The 13,060-nt window shown below is 56.9% G+C and overlaps 3 protein-coding genes across 3 annotated transcripts; all 3 read left to right on the plus strand.

The window, feature by feature from the left end:
* Positions 1-273: 273 nt before the first annotated feature.
* On the plus strand, positions 274-1,446 carry LTHEOB_2793 (uncharacterized protein; the record flags this gene model as incomplete). The annotated part of the gene is made up of 1 exon (XM_035511644.1): positions 274-1,446. The coding sequence occupies one exon, from the start codon at positions 274-276 to the stop codon at positions 1,444-1,446; it is 1,173 nt and encodes a 390-aa protein (XP_035363519.1).
* A 3,425-nt stretch (positions 1,447-4,871) lies between these two features.
* On the plus strand, positions 4,872-7,626 carry LTHEOB_2794 (Sensor histidine kinase response regulator; the record flags this gene model as incomplete). The annotated part of the gene is made up of 3 exons (XM_035511645.1): positions 4,872-5,817; positions 5,871-6,509; positions 6,608-7,626. The coding sequence occupies 3 exons, from the start codon at positions 4,872-4,874 to the stop codon at positions 7,624-7,626; spliced, it is 2,604 nt and encodes an 867-aa protein (XP_035363520.1).
* A 736-nt stretch (positions 7,627-8,362) lies between these two features.
* Positions 8,363-11,600, plus strand: LTHEOB_2795 (Calcium-transporting p-type ATPAse; the record flags this gene model as incomplete). The annotated part of the gene is made up of 5 exons (XM_035511646.1): positions 8,363-8,480; positions 8,535-8,692; positions 8,761-9,363; positions 9,414-11,449; positions 11,513-11,600. The coding sequence occupies 5 exons, from the start codon at positions 8,363-8,365 to the stop codon at positions 11,598-11,600; spliced, it is 3,003 nt and encodes a 1,000-aa protein (XP_035363521.1).
* Positions 11,601-13,060: the final 1,460 nt, after the last annotated feature.

A 13,060-nucleotide genomic window follows, 5' to 3' on the forward strand; every position in this document is an offset into this window, starting at 1 on the left:
CAATTGGTAAACTTGCGAAAGAAGCAGCAGCCTATCTATGATAACGTTTGTGACGTGTTGCCGCTGTTCCGTGACATTTATGTGGGCTATCTAGGCAAGCGCAGGTGAGCGGGCCCGCGACAGCCGTCAACCTCACTTCCCGTTTCGCTTGTCACAGGACGACTCTTGCCACACTCTTGACCCCACTTCTATAAAGCTCCTCCTTTGACCTTCCAGGGCAGAGCCTCCACACTTCCACTTTGCACGCCCCTCTCATCAAACCTACCGCACACCATGGCGAAGCGAGACCGCTACCGTGACCGCATCAAACTAACTCAGAGCACTGCCGGTGCCACGAAGAAGACCAAGCCCGCCATCGACAAGGTCAAGAAGAAACGGCTCGGCTTCCTCGATCTACCGGGTGAGATCCGCAACATGATCTACGCCTACTGCTTCGAAGACGAAGTCCAGGTCAACATGACGCCGAACGCGCATCACACCCTCGAAGAAAAGAAAGTCCAGCCACGCACCTGGGCGTCTGCCCCCGCGCGATACGAAAGGCCCAAGCTCGCCAACGACAATGTGAGCAACAACCAAGGCAGCAACGCCAACCGCACTGCCGCCGTGAACAACAGCGCCCCGCTGCAGCTCACCATCATCGACAGAGGAACCGCGGTCCTCTCCATCCTTGCCGCTGGCAACCCTCGCCCTCCAACACATCCGGAACCCCGCTCTATCAAGTACAAGCCCTACCGTCGCAGGCACAACGCTTCCCCCGCCAACCCATCTGAACAACCACCTGCAACCAAATGGCCTACTTCCGTCGGCGCCCTCGTCCTCACCAACCGGCAGATCCACTCCGAGGCGCTGCCCTTCTTCTATGCGACGCCCCTGTTCACCTTCGAGACGACAAACGCCCTGCTACGCTTCCTGGCGCTGCTGCCGCCGCACAAGTTCGCCTACATACGCAAGCTGCAAATCGCGCACACGACATATGGCGACCCGGTCAACCCGCGCGACGACATGTGGAAGGCGCGGCACGAGCGCGCGTGGGCGCGGGCAATGGGCGAGACGGCGCGGCTGCTGACTGGCCTGCAGCTGCTCCGGTGCCGGGTCGTGGCCAACGAGCGGCCGCTGGTCTTCGGGCTGGGCGTCGGCTGGGCCCAGGCGCTGACCAAGGCGTGGAGCGCGGCGTGTCAGCGGACGATGACGCCCGAGGAGACGAGGAAGAAGGGAGGTCTGGAGCCGCTGCGGGTGGAGATCGCGGTGCAGAGCGCGTGGGTGGTCAAGGGCGCGGACATGCCGAATGGGCACCTGAGGCGCGCGCTGGTCGAGCTGCACAGGCTGTTCGCCGAGGCTGTGAGGAGGCGGCTGTATGGCTGGAGCGAGGAGGATGCCATGGTGGAATACAACCTGGTCAAGTTTGATAAGTACAAGAGGCTGTCGGGGAGGTACCCAATGCCTTGAGGGAGCCTGTCTTGGTTGTGGACATCTTTGGGTGGTCTATGACCGTAGGCAAAGCTTCATGAGGTCTATGATGAAGCGGAAATCGTTGGCCTTGAAGGGTGATTGCGTTGGGATAAGCGGAGCGAGCAGCAAATTCGACATCCATGGTTAGAGAGATATCATGCGGGATGGCCGGCGGCACATTTCCCTTCTGTTTTCTTTCCGTATTCGAGATTGAGGAGGATGCCTGCTCGGGGATTTGAGCAGCGAACGAGTGCGAAGACTCACTTCTTTTCCCTTTCATTCTGGTTGAAATTTCAGCCGTAGTAGTCTAGTAAAGAGCTGTACAATCTTAGACAAGCATAGCGTATACTCGAAGCGGTGCTCGACTTTCGAGAGACAAAGTACTAGTATACTCGTCTTGACTGGCTGTCAAAACGTCGTGATTCGCTCAATCGACAGGCGCCGTCGTTTAGAGGACCCTCCGCTCATTCCATTCGAAACATGGCGATCACATAATGCGGGGCACTAGCCGTTACGCATAGCGCGCCTCGAACACACAGGAGGGCGGAGTTCATCGAACGGCAGCAAATCGGGACGAGTCCGTGGTCTGACGGGCAGCAGAAGAAAAAGCGTGACGTCAGCGTCGCATTATTCGTGCGATTGGCGATTTTGTGCAAGAGGGGAGGGGCCCGGGCCGGGGGGACAGGGCGCGGCGGCGGCGGCGGTGCCTGGGACAGGAAAGAGGCTGAGATAGGGTTGGCTGGTTCATCGAGCGGATATACGGGGATAACGGATTTGGATCAAATAATGCCGCGCCGCATATAGTACCGGCGGATTGCTCGGGAGAACGCGGCCGCAGAAACTGCGACGACTGGGAAGTGGAGCCGGGCCATGGGGCGAGATACGAGAGGTATACGAGGGGCTGTGTAAGGTTGGTGGTGCCGGGGGGAGAGAGGAAGCAGGAAAAATCAAAATTGGGCAAAAGGAGATTGGGAGTGTTTGTTCCCTTCGAGTTGTTGTTGTTCTGCTGGGTTGCCAGTGTTTTGCTTGTTTGCGAGGTGCGAGAGCGAGTGCCGCGTGTCAGCCCCGCATCATCCTCGTCAATCAGGTGGCTTTTGTTTTTCTTTACATGCAATCGATCGTCTGCGGTGATTATTGTACGCTGGGCGTGGTCAAGAGGTCTGAGCCGGGATTGTTCAGCCGCGCTAGGGGTCCGTGGGCATGGGTAATGCCTCGAGGCTTGTCGGGCCGTAACGCCTCGTTCCTTGGTTTCCTGCTGAGGTTTCGGCGGTAGGCGTGAATATGGAAATGATCGACTTTTGCGATGACTCGAGCTGAGGAAGTGGTGAGCTGAGCTGGTGAGAAAGAAGGGTGAAAAAACTGGAGGTGATGGATTATATGGGATGGGATCGGTGAGCTGGAGAGAGAGGTGCCAGGGGATGTTTGCTATTCCGGGGCGTGTGCGCTCTCCTGCTTCTCGCAGGCCCAGGTCTCGTGACGGTTGCTGTGCTGGACTGACTCGTTGCCTCGAGACTCTCAATAGTCCCACCTGCAGACCCCATGGGCAGAGGTGCTAGCGTCGAGCGGGCTAGCCTCAGGCTGGGATCCGCTTATGCCCGCATCTGCTACTCTTTCGGTCCAGCCGATAGCCAGAGACCCGAATGTCGATCAGAGACTGATGAGTCTCGAAATTGGAACTTGCATATGCAGGGGACTTCGAAAAAGGAAAAGAGGCAGCCAGGCAGCCGCTTCATCGTGATCTCGGTCTGCTGCGGCCTGTGCGTTGCAACCCTGGCAACAGTCTGGTGGAGTTCTTGATTGCTTGCGGTTCATATGAGAATGAGATGCGGCAAGGTAGACGAGCAGGCGTGGGCACGGGTGTGCAGAGACGGCCCCGGAAACAGCGATCCGAGGTGCTCTAGCGCGAGATGGCCACTATAAATGGCGCAAGAGCGATCTGTCGGCTCAGGCTTCTTTCGACCTCTTCGGGTAAGGCCGACGTGCAAACCATGGCATCGTAGGCAGGCAGCAGGCGTCGTTTCTCCAAGCCAATCGGCGGTGCTTTTGGGCCATCCGCGACTTATCGCGACGCGTGGATGGCGATGCTGCAGGGCCGGGTGGCTTGACGGGGTGTCAGGTGCCTGGGCGGTTCTGATCTCTTTCATCTGGGCGTGCGCATGTCCCAAAGCGGCGAGTGAGGTTCTGGACGCAGGCGGTTAGCGGCGCGATCTAGATTGGAGATTGGGCGGAGAACGTGGCTTGTCCGCTCGCGCACGCGGACGCACGGAAGAGGCTGGTGGGTGTGGAAGCTGCGCAGCTGGCTGGCCGAGATATCGATTTTATGGCGCCGGGAGGTTTGCATGGGCGATGCCGTCATCAGGCATGTTCCAACGGCCTGGGAGCGGGACGAGCATCCGCGGCGGCGGATCGCATTTGTGCGCGTCTCCTGATGCGGCCCACCAGTCGCGCCAATGAGTTTTTGTCATCAGGTCGGCGTTGATGCCTGCGAGCCGAGCACGGAGCCGCCATGACATAAGGGGCTCAGCACTCCGCCCATCGTCGCGCTCTGCAGCGCGAGATAAAGTTTGCGCGCCTTGGGCGTAGGATCTCCCATATCGGACGACCACGCCCCGCGATCTGACCGCAAGCGACCCCTGCTCCAGGGTTGCAGCGCGCTGCTTGGCGGCCGGAGCTGGCGCTGGCGGAAATAATACAGGAATAAGCTGAGGGCGCAGCGCACGCCCGAAGCTAGCGGCAGCCGCTGTTCTAAGGCATGCGGCAAGCGGCGATCCATCCCAGGGGCGCCGGCCCACTAAACAACGGGCAGCGAGCGTCTTCTGAGCACTGCCCAGGGACCACGGCGGGCTCCCCCCTTGCATAGCCTAGATCCGCCGCGGGCCAGGCGCGTGGCTGCGACGCGCTTTGTTGCTGCAGGCAGCATCTGGTTGTACCGTCGCGGGCGATCCGCTCAGGCGAGAGTGTGCTGGACGTTGCCCGCCCGCTCACTGCATCGTGCGAACCATGCCCGGCACCTGACGTCGCCTTTTGTAGTCGCACCCTTTCGCGCGTTTGTGGAGACGAGTAGATCCGCCTGGTCTAGACGCCTGCCAGCCAAGCTTACTTACCTCTCCTCCAACATCTGCAACCCCCCGACGCGCCTCTTCTTCTTTTCTCTTGCGCGACCCTTGCCACCGCGCAATCCCCTCCCCCGGCTCCGATCCGCCGTAATCAGCGCCCGTCTCCCGCTCGACATCAGGGTCTTGGTTCCAAACAACCGCTCGCTCGACATCCCACCCGCCGGGCCGCATGCCCTCCTTTCACGCCGCGAGCCAGCACGCGTTGCGTTTCTTCCGCCTGGCCCACCGCTGCCGCCTGCCGCATTGCTTTTTGCCACCGGAATTTTTGGTGTAGCTCTCCTGCTGCCACGCTGGCGCCGTCCGAGGATGAGGAATGGTGTCCCGGCGACGCCTGAGGACCCGCAGAACACCATCGACCGGGACACGCTGTGCGTTGCGTGTCCCGAGCCCGATGTAGTCCTCCACGCCGGCCAACCTGGCTTCCGCGACCGCCTGCTGCACCTCTACGACCCCGCAGAGAGCAAGGCCGCCGAGCAGCTCGTGAGGTTGAAGGACCGTCTCCGCCGCACCACGACCGAGGATTTTTTCGAGGCCGTTACCGAAGGCCTGGCCCAAATCCTGGGCGCCCAGTATGCCTTCGTTTCCAAGCGCATCCTCGTCGACGACGAGAATGTCGCCGTCGAGATGCCACCCATCGGGGAGCCTGGAGCATGCCTGATGGGTGCCGGTTTCTACGTGAACGACGGGCACGACATCCAGCTCAAAGTCAAGAATTTCAAATATCACGCCTATTCGTGTCCATGCGCCTACATGAAGCACGACAAGATTTTCATTGTCCCGGAGAGATTGAACGAGTTTATTCCCGAGAATCCTAATGCTCTAGTTATCCCCGCAGAAGCCTACCTGGGCGTCCCGCTTTGCGCTGAAGGCAAATGCTTCGCTCATTTCGGCGTCATGTGGTCGCGCGAAGGCGCGGAGAAGAGGCAGCTGCGCTGGTCGTATATGGAGATGATCTGCCATGCTCTGGAAGACATGATCCTAGACAGATTATTAGAAGGAAAGAGGTTCGCTCCAGAACCAGTGGCCGATCTAAGACCCTCCAAAGTCGTTCCTCACGAGGCAGTCACCATTGCCCAATCTCTGAAACCATACGCCCGGAGTCTTTCCCACGAGCTAAGGACACCCATGCAAGGAGTAGTCGGCATGTTAGATGTCATGTATGCCACAGTCCAGGAAGCAGTTGAGGGCCACGGGGATGGCGCCCTCCGGAAGGTTTTCGAAACCTTGAAGGGAAACATAGAAGTGGTGCAGGGTAAGTTCAATATCCCCCCCTCCTGCATTGTCGCGAGTACCAACACGCCACAGACAGCTCCAGGCGAGCGGTAGAGGCAGCAGATAATGTCGTCCACGCCTACGACATGAATATGGGCGTCCCCGAGTCGCCGGAATCCGCCATGGATGATGAAAAAATGGACCTGTCTCCGGAAGCACAGCCGGATATCGTAGTATCAGGGAACCACATGACGCTCGGCCTCCACGGACACGGGAGCAAGAGGAGGAGGGAAAGTAATCCTTGGGACTCTGGAAAGAATCTGAAGATGCACGCAACAGAGGCACACTGGGCCACACGACCCAAGGTCGATCTTCCTCCACTCCGCGGCAACAGGCGTCATTCTCAACCCAGCGATCAAGCATCTACAGCTAGTTCGGACAGTTTCGCATCGATAGCGGTGGGGAATGTGGCCCGGAGAACGCCGCCGGCAACTCCCAACTTTGCTTCGGAAAGCACCGTCGTGCCAGGTCTTCGACATGCTAGCATACGAGACGTGATTCAATACGTGATCAACGACTCGCTCAAGCTTGGGGGGAGGCCTGAATCAGCCATCGCCCACGAGACAGACGGCGGAGAGACGATCGAGGTATCAATGAGGGATTTTAGTGGCGCACAGAGAGTTAAGATGATCGAGTGGTCCGTGGATAGCGCTATCCCGGACACGATTCTCAGTAAGTGCTCTTCCTTGGCGGAAAGTTCGAGTTCTCACGCAGGGCAGTCGACGAGAGAGACCTTGCCAAGATGATCTCATGCGTTTTCCTGAACGCAGTTAAATTCACCGAAGAGGGTAGGATAAGCCTGACGGCTCGACTTAACACGACGCTTAAACATCGATACATTGTCATCAAAATCGAAGACTCAGGCACCGGGATTCCCGAGGCCTTCATTCCCAACTTGTTCAAAGCATTCTCCCGAGAAGACGACTCGTTGACTCGACAAAGCGAAGGCCTCGGCTTAGGTCTCCTTGTGGCCAAAGGTCTGGCCCGGAAGCTAGGAGGCGACCTCTTTTGCACTCGCTCAGAGGTGGCAGGGCCCAATCGAGGGTCGGAATTTGAGATTAGAGTACCGCTTCACCCAGGTGAAGTTGTTAGCCGGCCGAACACGCCTATGGGATCGAGGTCACCCTCGGCCAAACCAAGAACGCGTGTGCAGAGCCCGCACACTTTGAATGACGTGCAGGGCACACCGAGCACTGAGCCTCCCTCCCTCGGCTCGCGTTCACCATTGCCGCGACAGCCGTCTGCGCGGCCGTCTGAAGGGTCCCCAGTGGAGCCTCGGCCACGTCCCGGTATCCACAGGCGGCGCACATCAATCAAGAAGAATTCGTTCGACCGCGACCTTGCGCAGCGGCACCCGCTCAATTTTTTGGTGGTTGAGGATAACAAGATTAATCGGAAGCTGCTCGTCAGCATGTTGCAAAAGCTTGGGTACACGTCGATCCGCGAGGCGTACGACGGAACGGACGCGGTGCGAGAAATGCGCGCGCTTCGCGACCAGGCTCATCGGATCGACGTGGTGCTCATGGATCTCTGGATGCCGCTGATGGACGGGTATGAATCGGCGAAACGCATTCTCGAGATACCGCTGGCAGAGGCGCAGCCGACGCACCCCAAGATCCTGGCGGTGTCTGCAGACGTCACAGACGGCGCGCTGGAACGCGCAGCGAAGGTTGGGATGACGGGGTTTATGACGAAGCCGTACAAGCTCATGGACTTGGAGAGGCTCATCGTGCAGTACTGCAACAAAGAAGCAGACGAGTCGAACAACATCATCAACGACCATTCATGACGATGACTCGATTTTATTTATTTTTCTTTCTTCGCTTCTTGTTTATATGGATAGTGCGGATGGCTCGGCACTCGGCACGGAAAAGGCAGGCGTTTGGTGGGCAGGATTACGACGCGCAGGCCGAAAGGCACGGATGGACGGCCTGAGGGGCTCGGAAGCCGGGCGGGAATGGCTGCAGGATCCGGGGAAAGCTTCGCGCCGCGGCTCAAGTGAAGGGCCAGCGCCGCGTGAAATGGTGTGCTCGCTGCGACATGTCACTCAAACAAAACTAGTAATAAAACCTGCGCTGCATGCGCGCCTTTCATCGACTCTCTGCATCACCTCGCTCCTCGCCCCGTTCGCCGGGAGTCGGCAGGCGGGCTGGTGGCCGCAGGCGGGGCGGCGACCAGCACGGTGCCAAGACGCCGATTGCCATTCGCGGTCCAGCCGCATTCGAAAGTTCGATGCCGAAGAACCGTAGGGCTAGCAAAGTTGAGGACACCTTTGACCAAGCGTGGGGCAAATCGTTCCCGACCACAACCACCCAGCCGTCGCTCTTTGTCGCCCGCATTCTTTCCTCCTCGTTGCAGAGGCGCATTACACCACACACGCGCGCGACCGGGCTCGTTCGGCGCATACATCATCGTCTCCAGAAGCTTGGTCCATACATAGCGAGCACGTCCATCACTCAACCGCGCTGCTTGCACAACATCACTCCCGCTCCCGCCCAGCGCTCCTCAGAGCCGCACCCGACGCCATGGAGAGCGCGTACGTGCGCACGACGCAAGAAGTCCTCAGCCATTTCCAGGTCACCGAGGCACACGGCCTCTCCGACGACCGCGCCAAGGAGCAGCAGCAAAAGTACGGAAAGAACGGTACGCGCCTCGACGCCTCCCGCGCCGCCCTTCCGCGCTGACAGCGTGCAACAGCACTCCCTGAAGATCCCCCGACCCCGCTATGGGAGCTGGTGCTCGAGCAGTTCAAGGACCAGCTGGTCCTCATCCTGCTCGGCTCCGCTGCCGTGTCCTTTGTCCTGGCGCTGTTCGAGGAGGGCGATGATTGGACCGCCTTCGTAGATCCCGTTGTTGTATGTCGAACCCCCATCGCGACGCCGTGGCCTCTGCTGCGCCGCCCATGCTTACCTCGATCACACAGATCCTGACCATCCTCATCCTCAATGCCGTCGTCGGCGTGTCCCAAGAAAGCAGCGCCGAGAAAGCCATCGCCGCCCTCCAGGAATACTCCGCAAATGAGGCGAAGGTTGTGCGTAATGGATCCGTGAAGCGCATCAAGGCCGACGATCTCGTCCCTGGCGACATTGTCTCCATTTCTGTGGGTGACCGCATCCCGGCCGACTGCCGCCTGCTTTCCATCCAGAGCAACAGCTTCAGCGTCGACCAGTCGATTCTCACCGGTGAGAGCGAGAGCGTGGGCAAGCGCGCGGACGCTATCAAGGACAAGGATGCTGTCAAGCAGGATCAGGTCAACATGTTGTTTTCCGGCACTACGGTCGTTACCGGACACGCCACGGCCATTGTCGTCCTCACTGGCGGCAGCACGGCTATCGGAGATATCCACGAGAGCATCACGGCGCAGATCTCCGCGCCCACGCCGCTCAAGGAGAAGCTGAACGACTTTGGCGACATGCTCGCCAAGGTCATCACCGGTATTTGCGTTTTGGTCTGGGTTATCAACATCAGGAACTTCAATGAGCCTGCTCATGGCAGCTGGATCAGGGGCGCCATCTACTACCTCAAGGTGGGTCATTTCATTACTCGTGTTGGTGAATACATGCTGATTATTATTAGATCGCGGTCTCGCTTGGTGTTGCTGCAATTCCCGAAGGTCTTGCGGTGGTTATCACCACTTGCTTGGCACTGGGAACTCGCAAGATGGCGGCCAAGAATGCTGTCGTCCGTAGTCTGCCCTCCGTCGAGACGCTTGGCAGCTGCAGCGTGATTTGCTCGGATAAGACTGGAACTCTTACCACCAACCAGATGAGCGTCAACAAGGTCGTCTTCGTCAACGAAGATGGCTCTGGCCTCGAGGAAATTGACGTTGAGGGAACCAACTTTGCCCCGGAAGGTGCTTTGACCTTTAGGGGCCAGCCTTTCCAAAACCCCGCCGGCGCTTCTTCCACTATTGCTCAGCTGACTGAGGTTGCTGCTCTTTGCAACGAAGCTAAGCTTGCTTACGACCCCAAGAATGGCACGTACAACTTGGTCGGAGAACCCACCGAGGGCGCCCTTCGCGTTCTGGTTGAGAAGATCGGAACCCCGCAAGGCGCCATCAACGCCAGGAGGAGCAGCATTTCCCTGGCCGAGCGTGTCCACTGGGCCAGCAAGCACTACGAGGAGAAGAGCCGTGTCCTTGCTACCTATGAGTTCTCGCGCGACAGGAAGAGCATGTCCGTTTTGGTCCAGAATGGAGGCAGCCAGAAGCTGTTGGTTAAGGGTGCTCCGGAATCGATCCTTGACCGTTGCACTCACGTTTTGGTCGGCCAGCAGGGACAGAAGGTCCCTCTCAACGGCAAGCTCTCTAGCCTGATCTCTAGCGAAGTCGTCGATTATGGTAACCGTGGCCTTCGTGTCATCGCCCTCGCTACTGTTGACAACGTCGACTCGAATCCGCTCCTGAAGACCGCTACGACCACCAAGGAGTACACCCAGCTCGAGCAGAACATGACTCTGGTCGGCCTCGTTGGCATGCTCGATCCCCCTCGTCCTGAAGTCTCTGAATCCATCCGCAAGTGTCGCCAGGCTGGTATCCGTGTTATTGTCATCACTGGTGACAACCAGAACACCGCCGAATCCATCTGCCGTCAAATTGGCGTCTTCGGTTTCGACGAGGACCTTACTGGCAAGAGCTACACCGGAAGACAGTTCGACGATCTGAGCGACTCTGAAAAGCTCGAGGCTGCCAAGCGCGCGTCTTTGTTCTCTCGCACCGAGCCTTCCCATAAGTCTAAGCTTGTCGACCTCCTGCAATCTACTGGCGAAGTCGTGGCGATGACGGGTGACGGTGTCAACGATGCCCCTGCCTTGAAGAAGGCAGACATCGGTGTTGCCATGGGCTCTGGTACGGACGTTGCTAAGCTGGCGGCCGATATGGTCCTTGCAGACGACGACTTTGCAACCATCGAGAGTGCTGTCGAGGAGGGCCGTTCCATTTACAACAACACCCAGCAATTCATTCGCTACCTGATCTCGTCGAACATTGGAGAGGTTGTCTCTATCTTCCTTACTGCCGCGGCAGGTATGCCTGAGGCTCTCATTCCTGTTCAGCTGCTTTGGGTCAACCTCGTCACCGACGGTCTTCCCGCCACTGCCCTCTCCTTCAACCCGCCTGATCACGACGTCATGAGGCGCCGGCCGCGTAAGAGGGATGAGGCGCTCGTTGGCGGCTGGCTCTTCTTCCGTTACATGGTCATCGGCACCTACGTCGGTATCGCAACTGTCTTCGGTTACGCTTGGTGGTTCATGTTCAACCCTGCCGGCCCGCAGATCAGCTTCTACGAGCTGTCGCACTTCCACCGCTGCTCCACCCACTTCCCCGAGATCGGCTGCGAGATGTTCTCCAACGAGATGAGCAAGTCAGCCTCGACCGTCTCGCTCAGCATCCTCGTCGTCATCGAAATGTTCAACGCCATGAACGCGCTGAGCAGTAGCGAGTCGCTGCTCACGCTGCCGCTGTGGGAGAACATGGTGCTTGTGTACGCCATCACGCTCAGCATGATTCTGCACTTCGCGCTGCTGTACATCCCGTTCCTGCAGGGCCTGTTCTCCATCACGCCGCTGAACTGGGGTGAGTGGAAGGCGGTGCTGGCGATCAGTGCGCCGATCATGTAAGTTCAATCCCCTTTTCACAATCTCTCGCTGGGTTTGGTTTGGCTAACTTTAATCTCTAGTGGCATTGACGAGGTTCTCAAGCTTGTCGAACGCCAGTTCTTCATGACGAAGCTTCCCGCCAAGTCCGCGAAGCCGAAGAAGGAGTAAGTGATTGTGGTTGTGGTGGCGTAAGAGAGTTGTTTTTGGTCTTGAGAATCCAACACATGTGATTGATCTATTTGTGTGTGTCTGTGTGCATAGAGACAGCGGTGGGGGTAATCAAGATAAGAAAGGAGTTCGTGCATTTCATTTTTCGTCTAGAAAGGAGAAAAAGAACACACACCTACCTTGTCCATCCTCTATACGTATATACCGGTGCGACACTTCCTTTCGGGTCTCCTCATCCTTGTATCATCATCATTATCATTACTTATCTCCCTTTTCCCTTGGTATCGTAGAAAGAAAGAATCAAAAGAGAAAGACGGGCGGCTCGCGCGCGCGATTGACAAAATTGTTCTTGCTTCTTCCTTTCCCTTTCCTCTTAGAGGTCGTGTTGGTGTCGCTTTCTCTGATGCTCTCTTTCTCTCTCTCTCCTGGTTGAGAATGACGGTGGGAGTGGTAGATGGCTAAGTCCTTGAAGAGCTGTGCCGGCCGGTTTGCATGTATAGGATCTTTTCCTAACATACGGCGGGCATGCGTCTTCCAGATTGAATTCGCGGGAAGCGTCTGGTGACTTTGGCGTTCGTTTGCTTTTATCATTTTCTTTAGATAGATCAAATTCTCTCATTTTAAATCTGTCTAATAAAAGATACTTTTAGGTGGATAACGCACCGAGCTTTTATAGACATAAGTAAAAGGTATCTGGTGGCTAAGAGCTCGAATGTGCTGGCTGAAAGACTGGCTAATGCAAAAGGTAATGCAAGGTTGAATTCTATATAGCGTGGTTTACCTATGCTCTATGCGATAGACTAGTAAAAATCGCTATGGAATGCTATTTTAGTAGACTAGGTATCTATTAAGAAATGAATTTAAAACAATAAAAGAACGAAACTCTTTCTAAAAGGTGCTTGAGATGAGAAGTCGATAAAACTTTAGTTTATTGTAACAAAACTATGAGCATTAGAAGTCGATTGACAGCGGATCAACTGTGATAGGCAATTCAATCAAGCTAGCTGCTTCAAAAGAGAAGTAAGAAATAGATAGATAAGGCAGATGTGAGTAACGTAGCAAGGATAATGTGTCAACTGAAAAGACGGATAAGATTTTTGTCCTCAAGACCAGACGTCATACCTTTGGGCGATGGGATTTCGTGTTGGAAATTGAACGGGCATGCCAGATAAGCTCAACCTTGTTGACAGGTATCTACCCGCACGGCTCTTATCTATAAGCCGCCCTCCACGCCACAGGGTGGCGCCGCTTTGGTTAGCATGATATGCTCATACAAGGATGCGCTCGAAACGCACACAGCCTCAATGCCGAGAGAAAAAGTAAGACGGAGGATGAGCTAAAAGCTGTGAGTAACGGGAGTCCCCGTCAGACCACTGATCATACATGCACCTGCCGCCCTTGCCCTCACCTTCACATCCCACGTCCAGTTCTACGCGCCTGCATTATCTGCTTTCGCATTG

This window comes from Lasiodiplodia theobromae, assembly GCF_012971845.1.
Source record: "Lasiodiplodia theobromae strain AM2As chromosome Unknown scaffold_7, whole genome shotgun sequence".
In the NCBI taxonomy this organism is placed as follows: domain Eukaryota; kingdom Fungi; phylum Ascomycota; class Dothideomycetes; order Botryosphaeriales; family Botryosphaeriaceae; genus Lasiodiplodia; species Lasiodiplodia theobromae.